This window comes from Rhinopithecus bieti, unplaced genomic scaffold (genome assembly GCF_001698545.2).
Source record: "Rhinopithecus bieti isolate Rb0 unplaced genomic scaffold, ASM169854v2 scaffold_10181, whole genome shotgun sequence".
NCBI classification, from domain to species: domain Eukaryota; kingdom Metazoa; phylum Chordata; class Mammalia; order Primates; family Cercopithecidae; genus Rhinopithecus; species Rhinopithecus bieti.
This window is the reverse complement of record NW_016806624.1, coordinates 1,587,854-1,609,341: the sequence shown is the minus strand read 5'-3', so window position 1 is coordinate 1,609,341 and position 21,488 is coordinate 1,587,854. Positions and strand designations below refer to the sequence as shown.

The 21,488-nt window shown below is 36.7% G+C and overlaps 2 protein-coding genes across 5 annotated transcripts in view; one reads left to right on the top strand and one right to left on the bottom strand.

The window, feature by feature from the left end:
• The window catches only part of SREK1IP1 (SREK1 interacting protein 1), a 50,423-nt gene extending 41,195 nt beyond the window's left edge, over positions 1 to 9,228 (bottom strand). Inside the window, 3 exon segments of the mRNA XM_017877120.1 lie at positions 4,031 to 4,074; positions 5,703 to 5,848; positions 9,049 to 9,228. Coding sequence (XP_017732609.1) covers positions 4,031 to 4,046 — 16 coding nt within the window. The 5' untranslated portion in view covers positions 4,047 to 4,074; positions 5,703 to 5,848; positions 9,049 to 9,228.
• A 223-nt stretch (positions 9,229 to 9,451) lies between these two features.
• CWC27 (CWC27 spliceosome associated cyclophilin) overlaps positions 9,452 to 21,488 on the top strand; it is a 271,511-nt gene continuing 259,474 nt past the window's right edge. For 2 of the 4 annotated variants that reach the window (XM_017877115.1, XM_017877116.1), the window contains exons 1-2: positions 9,452 to 9,723; positions 15,232 to 15,328. In XM_017877115.1, the coding sequence (XP_017732604.1) occupies positions 9,682 to 9,723; positions 15,232 to 15,328 (139 nt within the window). In that variant the 5' untranslated portion in view covers positions 9,452 to 9,681. The remainder of the gene's footprint in view (positions 9,724 to 15,231; positions 15,329 to 21,488) is intronic. The other 2 variants (XM_017877114.1, XM_017877117.1) reach the window with 1 other exon arrangement.

The window sequence follows — 21,488 nt, the reverse complement described above, 5'->3', positions numbered from 1 at the left end:
CAACTAAGTTACCTACTTCCCTGCCTTGGGCTCCTGTGCAGTTCTTGGCTCCATTCCTTTTGGAAGTTTGCTAAGGCTAAGGCTGTTCAGAGTAATACAGTGTGCCCATCTCAAATTTTTCCTTTCTAATCACAATCTGCAATCCAAAAGGCATTTTATAAAAACATATAAATTTGACATTGGAAAAAAAACTGAATGGCAAAAATCACCAAAAGTAAACTCAAAAGACACATGGAAACTTGAGAAAAAATATTTGCACCTCACAGGACCAAAAAAGGGCAATTATCCCTATGCATACATCTCAGCGAATCACTAAGAAAAAGACCAGTAACCAATAGGAAAAAAATGGACAAAGGATGTTCACAGAAACGGAAATAGAAATGACTGTGAAACATGTGGAGATACACTCAGTTCTATTTAAAACAACAGGTAAAATGTACACTAAAAACTATACTAGGATTCCATTTTCACTTATCAGAATCGCAAAGATTGAAAAGGCTGAAGGAAGTGTAGGGGGGCATCCTCTCATACATTGCTGGCAGGAGCATAAATTAGTACTATCTCTTATGGAAAGCAAGCTGATAAAACCTGTCAGAATTATAGTGTATATACCTCTCTGATACAACAGTCTCACATTTGGGAATTAGTTCTCCCAATTTATTTGCACAAACGCATACTGACTTATGTAGAATGTTATTCACTATAGCATTGTTTGTAATAGGGACAGAGTGGAAATAATTTAAATATCAATAGAGAACTGACTAAATCAATTATGGTATGAAATAATGGGGATGGTCTTTATTTAATGATGTTATGAGCGCTAACATATATTGTAAAAAGAAAAAAAGCAAGGTGCATAACAGTGTTAACGGCGTGTTGCCATTTGTATAAAAAAAAGGTGATAGAGTAGGAGCACTGTCTTCTCAGACAAACACCACCGCTTTAAATTCCAGCTCCCTTTCTAGCCTCACGCATTTCAAGGAAATTACTTCTCTTCTAATTATAAGCAGCCAGAAAGAGCAGACAATAAAATACAGATAAGATAGCTCAGGCCCAAAGGGAGTTGGAGGGGAAGTCTCTTGAGCAACTGCCAAACTTCACCCTCTTACAATGGGGCCCCAGTAAAATAGTGGGCCTTAATAAGCACATTCCTTCCCCTTCAGGTGCACTAGGATAGAAAAGATAAAAGCAGACTTGGGGGATATGCCTGCAGCTGCAGAAAGATGTATGGGAACTGACACACAACTCTCCCTCACAGACAAGCACAAGGAAGAGACAGAGAAGCAGTCCAAGCCTCTGATAAACTCTCCCACTCTGAATCTTTAAGAACTTTTAGTTTGTAAGCAAGTGTGCCTCTGACCTAACTGGGCCAGAAGGCGCCTCTCAGGTTTGTTTTCTCTAAATAAACCTGTCCTGACTGGCAAGCCATCTTTTCATGTTTCTTACCTCTTTCTTTAATTCTTACAGAAGATATTAGACATACCTCTGTAAGGATATACATTGGTTACTTGAAGAAAGAAAACTAAGTCCAGATGGAGAAAGAGTTAAGAGACATGTCACTATATACCTTTTGGCACCTTTAAAATGTGAAAGGTGATTAAATTACCTTTTCAAAAACCAATCTGGAAAATCTCCCCCAAACAAAACTGTAACACAAAGAAAAGTAATTGTCAAGTAAATATTATCTGACAAAAGGCAATGATTGCGTTTGTAAATTCTTCAGAGACGCTACACTGCAGACGTTCTATAAAATTTTATCAACTCATGATGTCAGGAACAAATTTTAGAGGTCTTCATTCTTATACTTGCTAAATATTAAGGGCTTACTCTGAATCTAGTATTCTGTTAAACAACTTGGGGGTGGTAGGAGGAATCAGGTAATTGGGCTGGTCCTTTATCTTCCAGTAACTTAAAGTAGCCACATAATTTTGAATACAACTCAGTGCTTACCATGATGTAGAGTTGCTAAGAGGTGCTCAACAAATACTTATAGATTTGAGGTTATAAGCTTAAGAAAATACAGTCATGTTTCATTTAATGACACGGATACATTCTGAGAAATGTGTTGTTAGGCACAACACAGAAATTTTGTCCTTGTGGCAATGTCACAGTGTACATAAACCTGGGTGATATAGCCTATATACACCTAGGCTCTATGGCATAGCCTATTGCTCCTAAGTCACTGTATTGATACTGCAGGCAGTTGTAACACAATGGTGAGTACTTGTGTATGTAAACATACCTAAACATTGAAAAGATACAGTAAAAATAAGAGTATAATAATCTTATGGGGCCAACATTGTATATGCAGTCAGTTATTAACCAAAACATCATTTTGTGGTGCATGACTGTACTTCAAAAGTTGGGAACTGGCAACTTTTCTGGACCCCAGTTGCCAGCTAAGAAATATGCGTGTGCATATACATACACACTCAATTTGTCAAAATTCTTCAAGCTGAACATTTGTGATCTGTGCTGTTTTTAAAACATGTAAATTATATCTTAGTAGTTAGCACAAAAGAAAAAAAATTTTAAAGTTAATAGTAGGCAATGAAGAAACAGAAAATACTGAGAAAACCAAAAGAAGGGGCAAAATAAAAGGACTGAGAAAAATGGAGAGAAAGATGGAGTCCTCAACAGTTGCTTCAGATTCGTCAGTGGTCACCAAAGGAATGTCATATTTGATTTAAATTTATTTCCTTGAAATTTTACAACACCTATCTTTCCAAAGTCAACAACTTAGTCACTGGGAACTTTAACAGTGATGCTTAGAACTTAATATTATATTTTTCTTATTGTCTATTTTGGAATTTAGGGAAGCCTGACATTTTCATTAAAATATTTTTTACAATCGCTTAAATTTAAACATATACAGCTTCAGTAACTAAGTTTTTTCGTACTAATTAGAAATTGCAATTACTTCTGTCACAGGATCCATTCTTTTCATTTTTAATTGGATTAGAGTCAATTAGATTAATTTTGTTTGGTAACAAGTTTTACATTTGGTTACTCCATTATGGTTTTAGTTACAATCTGGGGACCTATAAAGACAATTTCAGTTTCTTCTGCTTTTAAAATTCAAACTGCAGCCACATTTTATAAGTGGTAATATCTATTTATATAATACATATATTCTGCTTACGTTGATGCAAAGTAAAATTCCAAGTATTTTACTTTTATTCCATTTATATTAAAAATTCATAGATACACTCCTTTCTTTGGGACTCCAAATATTGTACCAAAGTCAAAGTAGAAAAATCAGTAGAAATTAGACATTTTTTACTAAAACATTAATATTTCATTAATAAGATAATTTAAAAAACAAGCTAAATGAGTTTCTCAATGCAAGTATTCTGAAATAGCAGATGTCTTAATAGCCCATTAAAAATGCCTTCATAGGCCAGGTGTGGTGGCTCACAACTGTAATCCCAGCACTTTGGGAGGCTGAGGTGGGTAGATCACTTGAGGCCAGGAGTTCAAGACCAACCTGGGCAACATGGTGAAACCCCATCTTTACTAAAATTCCACAAATTAGCCAGGGATGGTGGTGGACGCCTGTAATCCCAGCTGCTCAGGAGGCTGAGGCATAAGAATCACTTGAACCCAGGAGGCGGAAGTTGCAGTGAGCTGAGATTGTGTCACTGCACTCCAGCTGGGTGACAGAGCGAGACTCTGTCTCCAAATAAATATATAAATAAATTAATTAAATTAAAATTTAAAAAATGCCTTCATAATCATTTGACTCCAAAGGGAGAAACAGTAAACCAACCAAAGAGCTGTTTAAACTACTGATATGAGTTTTATATTGATATGAAACATATAAAACTCTTTAGTCTACATGCCTCACAAAGTACAATTAGTCTGTGAAGAAAAACGGTGTAAGAAGAGACAGAAAGGCTGGGTGCGGTGGCTCATGCCTGTAATCCCAGAACTTTGGGAGGCTGAGGTGGGCGGATCACAGGGTCAGGAGATCTAGACCATCCTGGCTAACACGGTGAAACTCATCTCTACTAAAAATACAAAAAATTACCTGGGTATGGTGGCATGTGCCTGCAGTCCCAGTTACTCAGGAGGCTGAGGGAAGAGAATCACTTGAACTCACGTGGCAGAGGCTGCAGTGAGCCAAGACAGCATCCCTGCACTCCAGCCTGGGTGACAGAGCAAGACTCCGTCCCAAATAAAATAAAATAAAATAAAAAAAGAAAAAAAGGAAAAAGAAGAGACAGGGAAATTTGTTTGAGACAGAAATTTAATTACCTAATGAAACAGAATGAAGCCTGTATTCGTTTAATCTGTTTAGTACTATTTCTGCTGCTGAGCAGCAGATTTCTGCTCAGCAGCAGAAATAGTACTCAACCCTCTAATTATTCATTATTTACCTATCATGGGTATAATTTTGAACTCGATGCTAGAGAAGCCATAGGGATGAATCAAGCCCCTATGGGGATATTCAATCTTTTGGCTTCACTGGGCCACACTGTTTTGGGCCACGCTTGCATTGTACTTTTACAGCGCAGTCACACCTATTATCTCAGTGCTGTCGCACCTATTATCTCAGCACTGTCACACCTATTATCTCAATTTTTGCTAGGTTTAAACAGTTTATCTATGTCTTGCCATCCAACTTAATGGCACAATTTAACATTATTATACTTTGAAGCATTATTTTGAATTGAAAGAAGGTTAACATATCTCTAACAGTGGTGTAAGTTTAAGAGAATTTTAATAAGAGCTTAGAAATCACTTTTGTCCCCTTTCTTAAGTAGTATTTTCATGTATTGCTTAAAGTTTTATGAGGGCATAAACTATAGAATACACCAAAATACATTAACACTAACAAGAGCTGATGAGCTTTAAAAAAAAAAAAAAAAATCACACAAAAAAATCTCATAATGTTTTAAGAAAGTTTACGAATTTGTGTTGGGCTACATTCACAGTCGTCCTGGGCTGCATGCAGCCCATGGGAAGTGACATTATACTAGTTTATCTATGGTAATGCACTCACAGCTGTAATCCATGACAGAATGTGTCAGGTTCCATAGAAGACACTGAGCTCTATTTAGTAACTATGAAAAAGTGGCAGACAAGAGTTTCAGCTAAGGGATCAGGAAAGCTTCCCACAGGTAGTTACAGGCAAAATAGGAGATAATAACAAAGTCTCGTAGGTAGGAAAGCACTTGAGAGGTTCACAGAATAACTGGCCAAGTCAGATTTTTGCAGGATTGTAGAATGCATGAGGGGAGCGGTGGAAGGAAAGAGTAGAAACAGTGATTTGGTCAGGCTCGGGAGTGTGCACTTCATTCTAGCAGAGAGAGATGGGGAGATTTGGCATTTTAACACGTTAGAAACTTAAGAAGCCTTAGCCTTCAACTCTATTATAGAGACACAAAAACTGAACCTCCAAAAGGTTAAGTGGCTTGAAGAGAATTACAAAATTCACAGATGGGGTGAAGAACTAAGTTCATGCCTCCTAGCAATGGCAGGATCAGATATATGATTTGGGAAAATTATTTTAGCAGCAATGTGCAATATAGACTAGAGAGAAAAGAAATTACCTATAGTCTAGTTTAGGAATAAAGAGCAATTGGATGTAATTTAGAATTCTTCTATTACTAAGATACTATCATAATGTGTTTTAAAAATCTTATTCACTGTGATGTGCCAGACTGAAATGTTAACTTGGCCATAGAAAAACTCCCTACCTTGGCTATAGACTTCAGTGAAGGAGATAATAAGAAAACAGTTTTGTGCCAACTACATCAGTAACATACATTGTCACTTGTGCCAGTTCAACTCTTCATGGAGAGTGGTGAATCACTGACATGAATGTTGGAGGTAATTTCAACAACTGTGAACAGGAAAAGCAGTTTTTCAAAGAAAGTAAATTTCACTGAAACCTGTGATCAAATATTATTTCTATAATAACGACTAAGAGTAAGATTTTCCTAAATGCCTACATTTCATTGTATTACCTACATAATGGTATAAGCTTATACACAATGCTATGAAAACACAGGTGAAGCACATGATCATAAAACAGACAAGGCTGATTTTTATGTGTGGTTTGCAGAAAGCAGCCTTGTTACTTTATAATCATACCTTGCCATAATCACTAGCAGGATCACCCCAAGAAATGCCAAACTGAATCCATTAAACCTAAAATTAAAGAGCATAACATAATACTTGTCCTCCTTGATGATAACCTTGAAAAGTTTAGACTAGTCCTATTTTCCTTTAATACCCTGTCTGGATCGATCATCCAAGAAATTATCTTATGATTTTCTGTATCTGTATTTTCTAATGACACTTGCATTGTACTTTTACAGCGCTGTCACACCTATTATCTCAATTTTTGCTGGGTTTAAACAGTTTATCCATAGCTTGCCGTCTAGCTTAATAGCACAATTTTACATTATTATACTTTGAAGCATTATTTTGAATTGAGAGAAGGTTAACATATCTATAACACTGGTCTAAGTTTAAGAGAATTTTAATAAGGGTTTAAAAAATCACTTTTGTCCCCTTTCTTAAGTAGCACATTTTCATGTACTGCTTAAAGTTTTATGAGGGCACAGACTATGGCACTGTTTCCTCCAGAGTGCCCATATCACACAGGTGCCCAAAAGGCTTGCCCAAGTAATGAAATGAGCAGTTTTGATAACAGGTCAACTTTGAGTGCAGCTGTGTGGTACAAAGACCACCAGAGCTGATTTGGCCTATCAGGATGCCTAGGCAATCTACCATGTAGGTTTATCTTTCGCGGCTGGCCTCTTAGATGTTGACCAGGCTTCAGCCAGACCTTCCGTTCACATTCTACACACCATTTAAGCAGAGTGCTCCACTCCCATAGCCTTACCTCCTATTATGTGTGCGGATAACACCCAAATCATTGTCTTTGACCTCTTTCCTAAGCTACAAATTATATCTCTTACTATTAACTATTTGCATTCCTATGTCTGACTAGCCTCAACACAACAAGCTCCAAATTAGATGTCATCATCCCCTTAACCCCTGCCCCTTGTGAGGTGTTGTCATATCAGTAAATAGCCCCACCCAATTGCTTAACAGTAAAACCCAGGTGAACCTCATTTCCTCTTTTACCTACCCATATTGAATCAATCATCAACTCCTAGTGATTCTACCATCAAAAATGTATCTTCAGTTTATCCGCTTCTCTCCTTACCTATTGAGACCACATCTTAGCCACACATTATCATAACTCACCAGCATTACTCCTAACTGGTAAACTTTGTCTCCAATCTACTTTCTAGCCAGAATTATCTTTCCGAAATGTGAATCTGCTTTAAAACCCTTAAATGGCTTCCTACCATTCGTAGGATAACGCCAAACCTCTTGTCATGGTCTACAGGTCCTTAAAGAGCTGGAAACTACCTTGGAAGTTAACCTATACGATGGTTCCTCTATAGAGGAACCAGACTGACTTCTTGCTTACCAGCTGTCTCATAATAGACAAATTACTGGATTTCTTTGTCCCTCAGTGTCCTCATCTGTAAAATGGGAATATTAATACTCATTTCAAAGTGCAGTTATGAATATTAAATGAGATAGAATACAATGTTTGATACAGTATCTGACATATTTGACACATAAATATTAGTCAATATTTACTACAGTTACTATCTCTCTACTTAATTTCTCACTTATCTCCCATTTGTATTTGAGTTCCGTCCAATAACATCTTTCATTTCCTCTTCTCACATATTTCCTCTTCCTTTACGTATCCAGTTCCTCCAACTGCAGTCTCCTCTCCCTTCAAGCCACCCCTCCTACAATTTAGATCACCTCCTAAGTGCTACATCCTTTGGAAAGTCCTTCTGCCCATCCTGTATGTGTCTGGTGGCCTAACTTTGTGCATCCTAAGGCCTTGTATTTTCCTTGTCATGGCACTTGTCCCACTTTGTATAAATTTCTCTCTCTTCACTGCTAAATTCTAAGTTCTGTGTTAAGCGTAACCATGTCTACCTTGCTCACCACTGTATTTTCAATGCCTAGTACCAGTGTCTGGCACACAGTAGGCTTAATAAAGAGTATATATTTCCTCTCTCACAGTTCCAGATGTATTCCTCCGCAAACTGCAGTTAGTACAAATGCACAGTGTTCCAGTAACAGCTATCTGTAGAAAGATGTTCAAAAAGGCTGCCACAGAACAAAGAATCTGGTCAAATAATACTGGGAAGGGCAGGTTTAAACAAAGTTAGGGCTTTGAACCATAGTAATTCTTAGAATCTTTTCTATTACTAAGGTGCACTGTGAATTTCCAAGTTGGGAGGTGGGGTGTAGGAGTGTATATTTCTGAAAATGTCTCCTGCAACCACTGTTCTGCAGTGGCAAAGCCGGTTTGAGGAGATGCTCTCAGCTACTAGAACTTCCAAGTAAGCTGGTAGTTGAGGACGAGAAAATCTTTTAAGTAATTATTCTGCAGAGTTCACCGGTTTTAGGTCAGTAACTTCTGGACACAGAATTTGAGAGTTAGAATAAATCTTATATATAATTCATCAAAGCTCCTTCTTTTTATACGGAAACTGAGGCCCAGAAGCACAAAGCGACCCATCTATGACCACGTGAGCAGCTACATACAACAGGAAGAGCTAGGAGTAGAACCCGAACACCCGGTGGGTCCTGGCGACTTCTAGGACAGACGACGCCTCCGGTTACCTGGGTCGGCCAAGTGTTCCCACTTCAAATTTTAGTTTTAAGCCATACCACAGTTAAGGTAGTTTTTCTTGGCTGCTAGCCCCCTTAGGCCCACAGTTACAGTCTCTCCCTCCTTCCTCCCTTCCACAATACACTTTCCCTGTAATCCCATGCAGCTGGGGCTTGGCTCCTGGGGGAAGACAGTTACTTTCTTTCCTTCAGAGTGTATCTTTGGAGTGTAAACTTTTTCATGTAAACAAAACAAACCTGTGAATTTTAAGGCCTCCGCCTAAATCCCCATGGGCGCTAATCCCCACACCCCGCACCCTACCCTTACCCTCCCTTGCGCTCCCTTCGGATCTCGGACGCAGAGGCCCTGTAATTGCTCCTTACCTGGGACTGCCATGACAGTGGTAAGAGGGGTCACTTGAGCCTCCGGCTTTCGAAGTGGCGCTTGCTTCCCGCCAGCTGCGAGAACAAGGCACAGCCAAAGCGCCGTTTTCCTTCCCCCAGCGCAGCAGCACCTTCCCTACGGTGGGGAAGGCCCTGTACGTTCCTAGCGGCAGCAGAACCCGTAGACGTGGATGCAGTTTCCGGACGAGTCATATTGCAGACGACACACGGTCCGAACCATTACTGATAGTTTTTTGGGGGGGTTCAGTTTGATCTGCACACGCGAGTAGTGTAAACACCGCCAAGACTTATGAAGTGTCCCTTCTAATATTGTAACACAAGTTACATTAAGCTATAATAACTTTACAGACTTCTCTCGTTCCCTGGAGTACACTGGAATAACCCTTCTCAGGGTTAGCGGTGCTCGGGTCCGGTAACAACATGGCGGCGTCCGTGAGGGGCTCCTTTGGGCAAAGGTAGTGTTTGGTGTCCCCGTCTTGCGTGATATTGACAAACTGAAGCTTTCCTGCACCACTCGACTTAAGGAAGCGTGTACTGGTAGGAGGACAGCTTTAGTGACCGGCAGTCCGCTCTCATCCCTCATAAGGAGCAAAGTCCTTTGTACTGACCAGGATGAGCAACATCTACATCCAGGAGCCTCCCACGAATGGGAAGGTGAGAGCCTCATCTAGGGAACTTGAGGTCCTGGGATCCCCGAAGTGAGATTTCCCGGATTTGGGGTGGGGGGTGGGTTTCGGGATCTCGTGGTAGGAAGAGACCATGAGAAGTGTTATCTTTACTCCTGCATGTGGCCAATGTTGCATCGAAACACTGAAGTTGATACTTTTCAGGATGTACTTGAAAAAGTCAGGTGGAGATTTCTCTACCTACCAGCATTCCGGTCCTATTTTCTGCTTTAACCTAGCTCATGCAGCCGATTTCTAGAGTCTTAGGTTTTTAAACGTACATTTTTGAGTTTGATATATTCTTTGCTTAACTTGGAGGTCATTCATTCTCCATTTCTTCTGCAATCATTAATTGAACGCCTGCTAGGCACTGGGCACTGTACTAGGCGCCGGAGATACAAAGATGGATAGGTAAGGTAGTTGTTTTCCCGGAAGAGCTTATAGTTTAGTTTGTGAAACAGGTAAACAAAAGCCTGTATGTCTGATAAGCGTGCTTGTGGAGAAGAGATCAGGTTGCTATGGCGGTACTGAGTAGTGAACAACTGGGAAAGTTAGGAAAAACCTCATGGAAAAGGTATCTTTTGAGCTGATTTTAAAACCTGAGATGACTGTCAGTCAGAGAAAGTGGGAAATGGGAACTGTTACTACATTAGAATGGGGAAATGTTTCTGTAATTGATTTGATGGCTAATGTAAGCCAATTCCCATCCAAGGTGTTTGTATACTGTACAAGGTAGAAGAGTCCGTTGTGGAATAAGTGTCACCTGAATTCTTAAATTGAGACCTATCCTATCTCATATGAAATTTGATGAATCAGCATATTGGAGAAAATGAGATTGAAAGTATATAGTTGAATTAAGATAAATTAAATTTACACAACATACCATCCTGTTTGTTACATGATTGCATCATAAATAATTTATACAATCTTTTATTCATTGACGTTTGATAATATAATGAGAGCAATTTAAAAGCAAAACCAAAAATGCTGTAATTCCCAGCAAAAATTTAATGGGTATTTTGGGCAGCTCAATTCTTTCGATTCTTTGACCTTCTCCTGGGCATTGTAGGTTAGTGTGTCCATCCCACCCCTCACCTATCTTATTTAATATCAATGTGAAAACTCAAAATACCTATCTCCTCCTATTTCCAGATGTTTCTTGAGGACAGTATCACCGCCAGTTAATAAACACTGGTAGAGATTGAATAGATTTACTATACTGCCACACAGGGCCTTCACACTTGCTATTCCTCTATCTAATCAAGTGTTGACCTTAGCAAAGAGTCCTTTCTTATCTTACTTTCTATGAAATAGCAAACTTCAATCATGCCTTGCATCCCAGCATTTTCTGGCCCCCTTAACTTTTTTAGTTTTTTTCCATGGTATTTATTAATTATTTAGTATTACTGTATCCTTCCTCCTACCTTCCCCCTATAGAATGCAAGGAACATCAGGGCAGAGACAAGCATCTAGAACAGTACTTGATACATGATAGAAGGAGTTCAGATATGTATTGAATAAACGAATGGATGGATGAATTAATACTATATTTTTCTTAGTTTTTGAGGAGTATTAAGCATCAGTGAGTTTGAGGTTACACTGCTGCTGGTCAAGGACAGACTTAATTGCTTTGTTCTAAAGGAAGATTTGACATGGTCATATAGATGAAAAGCTTTAACAAGGATACATTCCTGAATAGATTATTCATTCAACAAATAATGATTGAGCAAATCAATTGCCAGGCATAGATGCTAGGTTTTAGGGATACAATGGAAAGAAAAAAACCACATTGTCTGAGTTATCATGAGTTAATTGAGTGAAGTATACATTGACTGAATAATCATGCAAATAAATGTTTAACTACAAAATGTGATAAATACTGTCTTCTGAACAGAAATGGGCTGAATGATAACACAAGACCCCAAGTTTTCATCCAAAAACAACTTGGGACTTTTTCCACCATAAAGCTCATCAAAGATATTAAAGCTTCCAAGTTCTGTAAGGTTGAGAGTGTGGACAAAAATTTGGTGTGTGAAGAATTTGAAGCAAATGTAATAAGTCTGTTCAATGAATGTTTATTGCCTTTACTATCTAATGGTACATTAGGTACTGAAAGGGTACAGAGACATTCAGAGTAAATGGGACAAAATTCCTCCCTTCAAAGAGCTTAGTATCAGCTTGGGAAGTAATTGATAATGATACCAGTGCTTGGTCCCTGGTTGTCCATAAATGTTCTGTATTTTGCTGTAACCCCAGCCCCTGAAGATGAGGCAAAGAAATATAGTACTTGATAGAAATTTTTTAAGCATAAGAGGTAATTCCCTGAAGATGAAATTTCCACATATTATGATCACTTATTCTAAATTGTGTCTGGCTTCTTCACTTAGCATAATGTTGCTTTCAAATGATAGGCGTCTGTCTTATTGTTGTACACACTTAGTTTTTAAATGTATTGAAAATCAAAATGGCTTTATAAGTATATTTGCTTATATGTTTATAAGAAACATGATATTGTGAAAGTATTAATTGGGAATTTTAAGAGAAAGAGCCAAGGAGGCCTACAAAGTAGTGATGGCCGAAGAGAATGTATGGCCAGAGGAGGAAGGAGCCATATACCTTCTTTATTAATTCAGTAGTTTATTAATGAAAAGATTAAGAAACCCTGGTGAACAAGGTGGCCTGATTATATATGCATTCTTTTTACTAGGTGTAAGTTGCCTTTAGCCAAAAAAAAAAAAAAAAAAAAAAAGACACGTAATAATGACTATCATTTTTTGAGCACTTATTATTTATCATGTGCTTTTCTAAGCAGTCTATGTATTATAGCTCATTTTGTCCTCACAGAAATCCTAAAAGATATTATTATCCCTGTTTTTAGATTAGGAAATTAAGTGACAGAGATGTCAGATAGTGTGCGCAAGGTAACAAAGCTAGTAAGCGGAAGGGCCAGTATTTGAATTTGGGCATCCTGATTCCAGAGCCTGTGGAGGGGGGGATGATGTAATTCGTGTGTTCGTTAGAGCAGTGGTTTCTAAACCAGTAAGTGCATACTTCAGTGGATGTGCAAAACCATCCATGAGCTGTGGGAAGAAAATCTATATATATTTGTATTTTTTTCGTTTGTTTAAATGCATTATTTAATATATATAAAAAGATGACAGCCAGGCTCAGTGGCTCACGCCTGTAATCCCAGCACTTTAGGAGACTGAGGCAGATTGCCTGAGGTCAGGAGTTTGAGACCAGCCTGGCCAACAGGGTGAAACCCTGTCTCTACTAAAAAAATGCAAAAAAATTAGCCGGGCATGATGGCGTGCGCCTGTAATCCCAGCTACTCAGGAGGCTAAGGCAGGGGAATTGCTTGAACCAGGGAGGTGGAGGTGCAGTGAACCGAGATCGCGCCACTACACTCCGGCCTGGGAGACAGAGCGAGACTCCATCTCAAAAAAAAAAAAAAAAAAAAAAGTCCAGGCGCGGTGGTTCATGCCTGTAATCCCAGCACTTTGGGAAGCCGAGGCGGAGGCGGGCGGATCATGAGATCAGGAGTTAGAGACCAGCCTGGCCAACATGGTGAAACCCCGTCTCTACTAAAGATATAAAAAAATAGCCGGGCGTGGTGGCACGCGCCTGTAAGCCCAGCCACTCGGGAAGCTGAGGCAGGAGAATTGTTTGAACGCGGAAGGCAGAGGTTGCAATGAGTCGAGATTGCGCCATTGCATTCCAGTCTGCACAACAGGGCGAGACTCTGTCTCAAAAAAAAAAAAAAAGGCACTTTTTTCGCGTTGTGATGTAATTTTTCATAATGACTAGCTAAATAGATTTATAGACCGTAGTATTTAGATTAACTAAACCAGCCGTCACAAATTTCTTATTGAAAATAATATTAATAATATAAACTAGCAAATCATAAGAACATGATAGAGCTGATACCTCAGCATGGGAAATCTATCAAAAAAATCAGAAATTATTATGAAAACCATTGTAAATGTGGATTTCTATTTATTATTTTTAATGGTGAACTTTGCCTTAAATATATATTGTGTCTTGAAATATTTACCAGTAAGAGTATAAAGTCATTGTGATTTTCAAGACATTTAAAAACTAGATGTGTAGAACTGAAAGCCCTATGTAATTTGAAAGCAACATTATGCTAAGTAAAAGAAGCCAGACACAAAAGGCCACATATTGTATGATTCCATTTATATGAAATGTTTAATAGGCAAATCTACATAGACAGAAAGTAGATTAATAGTTGCCAGAGTGTAGGAGTAGGGGTAAATAGGGAGTGATTGCTAATGGATACAGGGTTTCTTTTTGGGGTGGTGAAATGTGACTTAATGTCGATGATACTGACTTTCCATGAGAAACAGGCTCATGTATTTGAACAGTTACATTGCATACCCTTTACTTGCAAGAGCATTCTAAAAGATTGTGATGATCACAAATTATTGACACTGATCTACTTTGGTATACTAGGGGAGAAAAAAAAAGAAGTAATACTGGAGAAATTGGTTTCCAGCTGTGCCACAATGTTCAAATTTAGAGCCTAACATTCTTTTTGGTTATTTGTGGTTACAAATAAGACGATTATAAACTGTTTCCTGGGAGCCCAGCAGGGAAGGTTTTAGTCGTTGCAAAGTTTCTGGTTCTACCAAGGAGTATCTGCTGTTATGAGCTGGTGGAAAGGCTTTCAAAGGATTCTATTTACTATAGAAGGTGATTTTAAGACATAATATTTTAGTAAATTACAAACCAGAGTTAGATTAAGAATGTTCCTTTGTAAATTAGGAATAGCATGATGTTAAATGAGCAGAGAGAGTAAAAGGTAATTAAAAAGGGTAATTATAAAATTATAATATCACAACTTAATGGGTTCATTATTCTTTAATTTGCTACACAGTTTTATTGGAGTTGATGCAATGGGAAACTCGATTATAACAAATTTGCATTATTGGGGTTTTGTCTTGTTTTGTTTTGTTTTGAGACAGGGTCTTGCCCTGTCATCCAGGCTGGAATATAGTGGCATGATCATAGCTCACTATTACTTCAAATTCCCAGGCTCAAGTGATCCTCCCACCTCATCCTCCCAAATAGCATGGAACACCACCATGCCTGGCTAATTAAAACAAAGTTTTTTAAAGACGGGGTCTCTCTGTGTTGCCGAAGCTCTTCTTGAACTCCTAGCCTCAAGTGAACTTCTCACTTTAGGTATTACCATTTTTTAAATGAATGAAGTTTTTTTCTGTGATTAAAAAAGATATATGCTTTTTTTTCTTAAATCCCAAACTTTTTCTGAAATGGCATTTTGAAAGATCTAAATGTACAATGAGTTGTAGTGAATATTTGACATTTTGTTGAGTATATCAACAAAAGCCAAACACAATTTTTAATATTTCTTTTAAAATTGAAAACTCACTAGTGATTGCTACAAGTCAAATAGTCATTCAACTGATTATTAAGCAAAATAATAATTTAATAAAATGTAATATTCTTTCTACAGGTTTTATTGAAAACTACAGCTGGAGATATTGACATAGAGTTGTGGTCCAAAGAAGCTCCTAAAGCTTGCAGAAATTTTATCCAACTTTGTTTGGAAGGTAAATTATAACTTATGACTTTTATTCTACCGGAGAAATTTTTGTCAGTTTAAAAATAAACTGGTGTCCAAACATTGAAGACTAGTGTTAAATAGTGGTCATGAGTGACAGGTGTTGCTATGAGGATATGGTATTGAACTGCGTGTCACGAAGTAGAGATAAGAGATAAAAACTACCCAAAATAAATTGGAATACTTTTAACAGAGCAATTTATCTCAACAAATAATACTCTGATCCTCTTTGGTCTTCTTTGCTATCTTATACTTCCTTCTTTCATTCTCTAAAATTGGGTATTCCCCAAGATTGCCTCTAGTTCTCTATTGTCATCACTCTCTAGTTGTTACTTCAATCCAAATGACTACCACATTTAGTCATTTCTTCTCTTCCTAGTACTACTATTCATATCTAATTGCCTAGTGGACTTTTCAACTGGAGTCTTCCATTGTTAGCTATAACAAAACCAGTGTAAAACCAAATTTACCAGTTTCTTCCCAAGTCTGCCTTTCACCTGTATGACTGTAATTGCCTCTTGCCTGCTCCCCTTCCTGTCTTTCATCTTTAATTTCTTTTCTCTCTTACTTGTTCATATGCTATTTCAGTCCTCAGGCAGCTTGGCTTCCTAGCTATCCAACTTTTTATCTCATTGCACTAACCACATGGTTTTAGTTGAATATTATTTCCTAAGCATTTCCTTTCCGTTTCCACTTTCATACATATTCTCATACTAATTCCCCTTTTATTGATATGCTTTTTCTTCCCTTTTTTACGTTCAAGTCTACCCATTTTTAAATGTTTAGAATTCTACTTTCTCCACACAGCCTTCCAGCTAGCATCCAGTGATATTATTATCACTATCTCTAGTTTTTTTAGATTTGAGTAATAAAGTACCTATTTTTCTTTTTTTTTAAATGCTGCAGAATTATACATCCACTTAAGTGTTTTTCCCTTCAGAGTATTCTCTTAGGGAACTAAACCTTCCATTTTAGAGCTTTTGTTGGCTTCTAGAATACATTGCATATGGTTTGGAATATCTCCAGTGGTGGCAAATCTTTGTTCTTCTAAGTTATATTTGATTTTTAGAGACAGTTTTATTCAAGGTATCAGAAAACAGCATTTTGGGCCAGAAGCAAGGTGTGAAAGAGAATCCAGTAGTATGGTATGATGAGAGCTCTCTAAATAGTCAGACAAACATAATTACCAGGTGAAGATTTAAGAAATGAAAAATACCCAGATACCAACCCCCCTCCAAAAGAGAGAGGTGAGGAGGGGTGGAGAGAGAAAGAGAGAGAGAGAATGAAAGGACATCTGCAAAGACCATTATTAATAATTGCTATGGCAGGCAGGAAGGAAATAGAGTCAGGCAGGTAGTTCAGTCAGAGAGGCCTCAAATATCTGTTAACCAAGTTGAGAAACACAAGAGACATGGAAAAGTCAGATTTGTTTCTGGTAAGAAGTTTTGAAGATTCAAAAGCTCAAGTTTTACAGAAGGAGAGTGAAATTACAAAAACATTAGAAAGAATGAATGGTAAATTGCAATCCATGACCAGGTGAATGGAAGAAGCAGAAAACATCTGGATACAACGTGACAGTGAAGAAGAAATGAAGTTCTTCAATTGGGTGATAGTGAAACTTAATTATTACAACAAATAATTATACACCTATTTATAATAATGCAAGGAGAAAGAAGAAAGAATAGAAAAACAATTTTAAAAATAACCAGAATAATTCTCTTAATCAAATTCACCAATCCTCTTAATTGAATAGAGATAGAATTATTATTGGAAAGGCTAACGTGCAGCCTAAGAAAACTGATTTAAACAAAGATATTCCTAAATGAGTTAAGTCAAGGTTTCAAAAATATAATCCAGGAAACCCCATTTTAGTTCTTTGCTTCTATGATTTAGATGAGTCGTAATGTTTCTAGATCTTGAAACACTCATATTAGTTTTTTTAAAAAATGGTTTCTAGAATTTAAAAGCAAATGAATAAAAACATGAATAAGTAAGAGTGCAGTCTCAGATATGGCCCTCAACTAAAATGATGTTCATAGCCAAAGGATGGTTTATAGCCTTTACAAAACCAAAAGATCTGCTTTATACAGACTTAATCTTAGATTTTTGGTCTTTGCAGCATAGTTAGGTGGACATTTAAAATGAGTGGAACTTTAAAAAAATTATCAATTAAAAAATAGGGCAAAAAGATATAAAGAAATGAAAGGGAAGCTTATTAGCTTTGATAATTTCATTAGTTTCTACAGTGTGAGGAAGGAGTATAATTTTATGTTTGTTTTATAGACAAGTGGGGAGCAGAGGGAGAGGTGGATAAGAAAATCAAAATGTTTAATACATTGTGTAACTATTATTCTCTTCACTTTTATTTTACATCATTCTTGTCTCATCATGGTCCACACTTTATTGGTTATCTTTTATTCTTTAATAATAGTTTACTAATTCTTTAGAGTGACAGATATAAGCATAAATATGCTACAAGTTAAAACAAATTTCTTTACAAAACTGAAATATTTGTTTAAAAAAAATACCAGAGAGGCTGGAGTAAATAGTGCAGACTGGTCACAAGATGAGTGTTAGATAAAAAGTTATTAATGTTAATATTTACATAGTTAAACACAAAACAGGATTCTAGAAGAAGAAACGTATAACTACTTTATTTTTTTTTTTTTTTTTTGAAAAGACTGGGAGAGTATTTATTAATATCTATTGTTCTTTTTTTTTCTTTTTTTATTATTATTATACTTTAAGTTCTAGGGTACATGTGCATAACGTGCAGGTTTGTTACATATGTATACTTGTGCCATGTTGGTGTGCTGCACCCATCAACTCGTCAGCACCCATCAACTCAACCTTTACATCAGGTATAACTCCCGATGCAATCCTTCCCCCCTCCCCCCCCATACATATAACTACTTTAAAATGCAAATATAAATTCCTCTGTGAACTTGGGCAAGAAATGTAATTATTCAAAATATATGATAATGCCCATATATTATTGTAGCCAGAAATAAAAACTATGTGACAAATACTAGAATGACAGCAATCAAATAGGAACTTTTGTTTCATATTTAAGATACATTTAGGTATCTTTTTTCAATAGTGGAGAACATTCAGGAGGATATTATGAACATGCATAATGAAATAATAAAGCTTTTTCAAAATACTTGTGATGATACATAAAAATTTAAGAAAAGCAAACATTGCAAGCAGCAAAATATATTATAGGGTATTATAAACTATAAATACAACTATAAATGCATAGTTCAATAGTGATTACTAATAAATTACAAAGAAGTTGAAATAGTAGATATGGAAGATTTGTGGATGTTGGAAATTCCAGCTATGTTAGAATACAAAGTTATACTGTAGAGAGTATAGAAAATTTTTACTCATTTATATATAGTATAATAATTTCATGCATTCAACAGGAATGTAACTAGGAAAATTATAAAGAAAATCTTAAAATAAAAAGTCAGCATCACTGAAATACTTAATGGGAAATAGGAAAAAAGAAATAAAATGGCGAAATTGTAAAATTTGAAAACACAAGTAATAAAGACCTCTTTCCTGTCCTTTTTCCCTCACAGGTAACATATATGTGGGTCTTATGGATCTTGCTTCATAAGTAGTTCTCGAGTCTGTGTATCTCAAGATAAGCCATAGTTACGTAATGACTCTCAGGACAGTAGTTGCTTGCTTGCATTCTCTAACCGGCTGTCGCATGTACTTGCGCTCTCTCTTTCGTTCTCTCTCTCTCTCACTCCCCCTCTCTCTCCAGTCCTGTCTCTTTCTAATATATTCACCCTGGGTATTTGAATGATGTTTTGAAAATGCAAATCTGATCACGTGCACGATGCTCAAAAAGTGTTGGTTGACTGCTTATTATGGGTCTAGAGGAATATTCATTATATGATATATACTGGGGTATATTTTTTATTCACATTTGAATATGAGTTTGTAGCATCTGAGTGAAGATATTAGTTTGACCTCACATTTGTGTTGAACTTGAAAATGTGTAGTTTGCTTTCACATGATTTAATCTTCAGATTGACACTGTGCCTTAATTTATGTTATTAGATTTATGAGAAAATGGAGTTTAAGATTGTATAGCTAGCAAAAGGCAAGATTCAAACTCCTGACTGCTACATGCAGTGTTAGTGTAACTCATGAAACAGTTACCTAGGAATATAAGAGAGATACTTTTAGACCTTTTGCTTTTTATAGTGTGTATTTGTAACCAGAGGGAACTTGTCTGCACCAGGGAGCTCTTGTAAATACAGCCCAACTGCACTGCACTGGGAGAAGGGAGCAAGCAAAGTCAGCTGATCTTCCTTTCTACTTCTTCTTACGTACTGTGTACTGAATACAGTTGTTAGAATACAGATTATATTTTTTAAAATATGCATTGTATATCCAGTTATGCTTTGCAAATATAAATAATTATGAGGGTGTTTCCAAGCCACTAAAATAGGAACTTTATAAATTATGTCAGTAATTGTATCAGTAAAATGCCTGGCCCACAGTAGATACTTGATAAATATTTTTTATTGAATGGGTTATATTCAGGTTGTATTCAGTTGCAGGTAATAGAAGACCCAACTTAAAATGATTTAAATAATAAAGACATTTATCATCCTCTATGTCAAGAAATCTGGTGAAATCTTTAGGGAAGCTCAGTGAAATCTTTAGGGAACTGTGCTCTTTCTATCTTTCTGCTTTGTAACCCTAAGCATGTGACTGAATCATGTCTGCCTAACTCAATAATTGGCTCAATCACAACCTGCTTTGTTGCTACTTGCTTTTTGTTTGTTTTTACAACAAAAATAATAGCTTTTGTTTATTCAGTACTTCATACTACATATGTTTTCCTCTTGTGCTTACCTAATGTAAGTACAGAACTAATTTCAGTGATGTAAAATAATTTCTTTCCTTCCACTTAAAGGATTTTTTAAAAAACCTGTGGTGAAGTTTATATAACATAGAACTAACCATTTTAAGTGTACAGTTCAGTGTCATTTAGTACATTCACTGTATTGTGCAGCTGGCACCTCTATATAGTTCTAAAACACTATTACCCCGAAAGAAAACTCTGTATCCATTAACCCAGTCATTCTCTATTCTCCCCTTGATAGGAATCAGCTCTGTGTCCCCACCCAGATCTCACCTTGAATTGTAATCCCCATAATCCCCACATGTCTAGGGTAGGACCAGGTGGAAGTGATTGGATCATAGAGGCATTTTTCTCCCTTACTGTTCTTGTGATAATGAGTGAGTCTCATAAGATCTGGTGGTTTTATAAGCATCTGGCATTTCCCCTGCTTGCACTCACTCCGTCCCACTACCTGAAGAAACTGCCTGCTTCTCCTTTGCCATCCACCATGATTGTAAGTTTCCTGAGGCCTCCGCCCAATGTGGAACTGTCAGTTAATTAAAACTCTTTCCTTTATAAGTTATCTAGTCTCAAGTATTTCTTCATAGCAGTGTGAGAATGGACTAATATCCCCCTTCTCCACCCACAGCCCCCAGCAACCACCAATCTATTTTCCATCTCTGCAGATTTACCTATTCTAGATATTTCTTATAAATGGAGTCAGATAGTATGTGACTCTGTGTTTGGGTTCTTTCACTTAGCATGTTTTTGAAGTTCATCCATTTTGTAGCATGTATCAGTATTTCATTCCTTTTTGTGACAGTCATATTCCATCATATGTATATATCACATTTTATTTATCCATTCATCCATTGATAGACATTTGAATTGTTTACACCTGTTGGCTCTTGTGACTAGTGCTGCTATGAACATTTGTGTGTGAGTATTTGAGTACTTGTTTTCAACTCTTTTGGATATATATACATATATATATTTTGGATGTATATGTAAACAATCGATTCTTTTGGATATATAAACAATATATGTAAATATATGATATTTCATAAAAGCAAATCTGATCATGTGCACAGTGATATATTATATATTGTTTATATATCAAACAATATATATCAAAATTACTTATAACTACTATTATAATTACTTATATATTATATATTGTTTATGTGAACTATATATATTTACACTTAAAAACTATATATTAATATATAAACGTATATATTACTTGTATACACATACACCTAGAAGCATAATTGCTGGA